Here is a 4185-nt window from a genome sequence, read left to right as displayed (position 1 = left end):
ATGTTCAATGGAGTCTGACTAGCTATTATATAACTCTACTATCAGTTTCCACCAGCTTCATATGGCATGAACAGACATGTCAACCGTATATCAACTTTCAGAAATAGCCATTTTTTTCATGTAATTTAAAAATTAACCTGTCTGCGTTTGAGAGTTTTTACACGCATGAATTCCAGTCTGACAAAGGCTGAGCCGAGGGTCTTTGTTTGGGCTCAGCCTCCCCGTCCCGCCCTGCTCTCGGAGCGCTGCGTCCTGCCTTTTAAGTGCCTCACAGAGTACTCTGTAAAAGTACCTGTAGATTCACCGCTGTACACCAAAGGGATATTAATTACTCTACATTTGGCAGCGTTCCCGCATTGTACCATGAAGTACGGGTCAGATAGGAGGTAAAAAAACACTTTATTGTTATGTTTTAAATATGTATGTCTTTCACTTGGGAATAAGGAAGCATTGTTAGTTGTGGATGTTGACATGATTATTAATTAATGATCAGATGAGTAATAGAGAGATCTTAATAATGCGGTATATTTTAGAGATGACACATCAAAAGCAAATTAGATACGCATGCAGCCAGCAGCATGAAAGCAACATGCAGAGACTAAGAGAAAGCAGCACAACAAAGTATCGATACATCCGAGGCCGGAAACTAAAAACACATCTTTTCCGACTATATCTGGATTAAAACACAGATTAGCACTCCAGTGGCACTTAAATGGCTCTTACTTATGGTACTTTTGTAGTTCGACTTTCTTGAAGAAATGTTACTTTCTGGATTCTTGTTGTTCTGAGTTTATACTCTTGGTTGATGCACTTATTGTAAGTCGCTTTGGATAAAAGTAATAATGTGACAACAAGCTACTGTTGGCAGAGATATATCTATCTTTCTATCTAAAGAAATGTTTGTTGTATTTTGTTTCGTTTCAGAAGAACCATGAATTATTACTGCCAGTGGAAACAGTTTGTTAGAACATCACTAATAATGAACAAAAAGTATTATGCACACAAGTTATCAAAAGATTTACAGCAAATCAAAGCCAATATATTTTAATACAATTGTGTCTGCAATACTTTCGGGATCAATTTCATTCTTCCTGCAGCACACTGTCATCTTTTTGCAATCATGACAATATACAGTCTGTAATATGCAAATCTTTTACTTCATGATCTCGGCCAAATATTTGAGTTTGACACTGCTGTTTACTGCCAAGACGCACCCATGTCCACTGGTCCTACAGAAACCATGACCTTTGGCTGAGAACTTGTCTGGGCCACATCCATGACATCTCTCTCTAAAAACAGACAAACAAATGGGGTCAGACTTGATTCCATATTGCTCCTTTCATTCTGCAGATTATAAATTCATCTCTTACTTTTTCTGTAGCACATTGGTTCACAGGAGTATCCCATTACAGGAGTGCACACTGCTGTACTGCAGTGAATGTACACCTAAACAAAGAAAACCATGTAAGCAGAGCAATACAAACATATTTGGATCAGTTTATCATCAATGGATTCAATTATTACCTGTTCCCTCAAGGGTTGAGATTTGGTCGACTTTGATGACATTTGGTCAACAAAGGTAAACATTTTGAAAAGGAAACGTCTGTAGTGACTGGGGAAGAGCAGACCAGAGGAGGAACCGACTGGAACCAGTGAAGACAAGTATTTATCGTTCCTGCTTGGACACCTGGATGAAAAGAAACGGCATGAAGACAACTCCTCTGTATTTCAATTAAAAAAAGAAGTCAGTGTTTTCATAGCATTCATTTCTCTTTCACTACTCCTAATGAGCAGAAATGTAAACTCTGACAAAAATGATTAGTCATGTTGTCATAAACAGGACAGTGTGTGTAATTGGTGTTTTAGTTTTTACCCGTCTGTCAGAATGTCCCACTGGGGCAGAGTGTGAGGGTTGGGGCTTGTGGTTGCCCAACAGCGACCAAGAGTCAGGACAAGGTTGGGATCTGTCTTCTCAAGGAGTCGAACCTCCACGTACACAGGGTCCCTCAGTACTTTACTGACAGGATAGTCAGCATCAGTGTAGTACGAAGCATAGGCCACTTCCTCTGTGAGAGCAGGGACCAGTTAGCATGACAGACATCTACAAACACAGCAGCTTGGCCAGGCCGACATTCACTTACCTTCAACACAACCCTTTGAAATGCACTGTCCATTACCCAACCTCAGTTCCACTCTGATGGGTCCCAGAGCAGCAACTGGTAGAACAATATCTATCAACGGTAGTGCTTCTACAACCACACTTTCAACAGTGGTGCCGATGTACCGACACTGGAAGATCAAACTGAAAAAGAGAAAACAGGCATTATGTTGCTTAGTCAGATCTGTAGATATTACTAAAGTACTTTAAAAAAGCATCACCTACTCAAATTGACTGTCTCTGGTAATAACTCCGAAACGCCCGGTTTCCACTTCATATGAGGAGAACATTCTGTTCTCATAGATTATAACACCAGGCTCCTCCTGCAAAAGGTAAAAGAAAATGGCAACATGTGGTACAAATGTAACTTTATCTAACTGGTCGAAAAGTTGAGAAACTCAAGTTCTTACCGAAACAACGGTGCCACATGCGGTAACACCAAAGTTATAGATGGCAAAGTCTGAATTAGAGTCAACATGTGTACAGCCTGGAGCTTTGCTCAAGAGTGAGATTGACTCGAGGTCAATGTTGGGCAGAGTGGCATCTCTCGCCACTACGACAATGAACTGGCCATCCTTGGTGCACTGAACGGTCACTGGTGGCATAAAAACAAACGTTGACATGTTAAATATGGAGAACAGCTTTTCTGCGTCCTCCATTACGGTCCATTGCATGACATTCTCTTCAAAACTCACCTGCCTTTCCATAAAAGCAGTGCCGTCCATCAGAGCAGCAGTTTATCTCTTTGCAGTGTTCAGTAGAGATATCAGGAAGTCCACATGTGATTCTCGTGTTTTTTGGCACGTCACAACTCAGGGCAGGAGGAATGTTTGGCAGAATGTGTCCGAGTGGCGTCTGAGAGTTTGTTGGGTTCTGCTGCTGCCGATCACCGTCACGATGATAGCAATAGCGACCGAAGCAGGGGTAGGGGTGGTGGTGGTGGTAGTGACGGAGGGCGTCTCCTCCGTCTCCGCCGTGGCCGCCGCTGCCGATGATTCCGCCGTGGCCGCCGTGGCCGCCGCTGCCGCCGCTGCCGACCATACTGCCGGTGCCCCCGTCGCCGCCGTCGCCGCCGCTGCCGATGATGCCTCCGTGGCCGACGTCGCCGCCGTGGCCGCCGTCAAATGCAACAGTGATTCTTCTTTTACCGAACTTTGGGGGAGAATTTGAAATCCTTTTGTTGTCCTGAGCTTCTACTTCCCTCCCAGCGAAGCATGCTAGCAGTGCTAGTGCCACAAAAGAAGTGACACCCCAGTGGTTTGCCATGTTTCAACAGCAGTTTGACCTGGACAGTATCAAAGTGTACAACTTAAGCTGTATTTGCAGCCACATTTATATGTGACTAGGCTTGATGGTTTAAAAAAAAACCTCCTCTGAGGCAGAATAACCACCAATTACAGCTTCCCAACTTTTTGTCATGTTTTTCCATATTATTCAGGGAGTGCATTTGGTTTGTCAACTTGACATCAGACACATGTCCTATTAGATCAGGTCACCTTTTTTTAAAGGTCTTTGTGACCTCAAGAGTTATTTGTCCCCAATTATTTTGTTTGTTCATAATAGCAAACATATTGATCTTTTCTTTGGATCTGGAACACAGTTTGTCATCATTTGTGCCTCATAAAAACATTATTTTAAACATATCCATGTTACAGTTTACTAAATAGAGGATTTTTAATCCACTCCAAGACAAACATGCTTTTACATCCTTCAATGTAGGAAGACTTTTCTAGATATATTATATTATGTCATATTCATTGAATGTATTTTAACTCTAAATCTGTCCTTCTGTACACATGACATCTATTGTTCTGTCCATCCTGGAGAGGGATCCTCCTCTGTTGCTCTCCTGAAGGTTTCTTCTCTTTTTTCCCCCTGAAGGGTTATTTGGGAGTTTTTCCTGGTCCGATGTGAGGTTTTGGGGCAGGGATGTCTATGTGTACAGATTGTAAAGCACTCCGAGACAAATTTGTAATTTGTGAAATTGGGCTATTCAAATGAACTGAATTGAATTGAATAATACGTAG

General features: G+C 42.2%; 1 protein-coding gene across 1 annotated transcript; it reads right to left on the bottom strand.

Moving 5' to 3' along the window:
- Positions 1–1028: 1028 nt before the first annotated feature.
- Positions 1029–3439, bottom strand: LOC130192521 (zona pellucida sperm-binding protein 4-like). Its single transcript, XM_056412568.1, has 8 exons — positions 2854–3439; positions 2569–2753; positions 2384–2481; positions 2142–2302; positions 1874–2066; positions 1525–1687; positions 1371–1446; positions 1029–1289 (listed from the first exon to the last, which is right to left on the bottom strand). Exons 1-8 carry the CDS (start codon positions 3422–3424, stop codon positions 1198–1200), a joined length of 1539 nt encoding a protein of 512 aa, XP_056268543.1. The 5' UTR covers positions 3425–3439; the 3' UTR covers positions 1029–1197.
- Between the last annotated feature and the right edge of the window lie 746 nt (positions 3440–4185).

This window comes from Pseudoliparis swirei, chromosome 4, assembly GCF_029220125.1.
Source record: "Pseudoliparis swirei isolate HS2019 ecotype Mariana Trench chromosome 4, NWPU_hadal_v1, whole genome shotgun sequence".
NCBI classification, from domain to species: Eukaryota; Metazoa; Chordata; class Actinopteri; order Perciformes; family Liparidae; genus Pseudoliparis; species Pseudoliparis swirei.
Note: the sequence above shows the minus strand (reverse complement) of the source record. Positions and strands in the feature narration are given on the sequence as shown.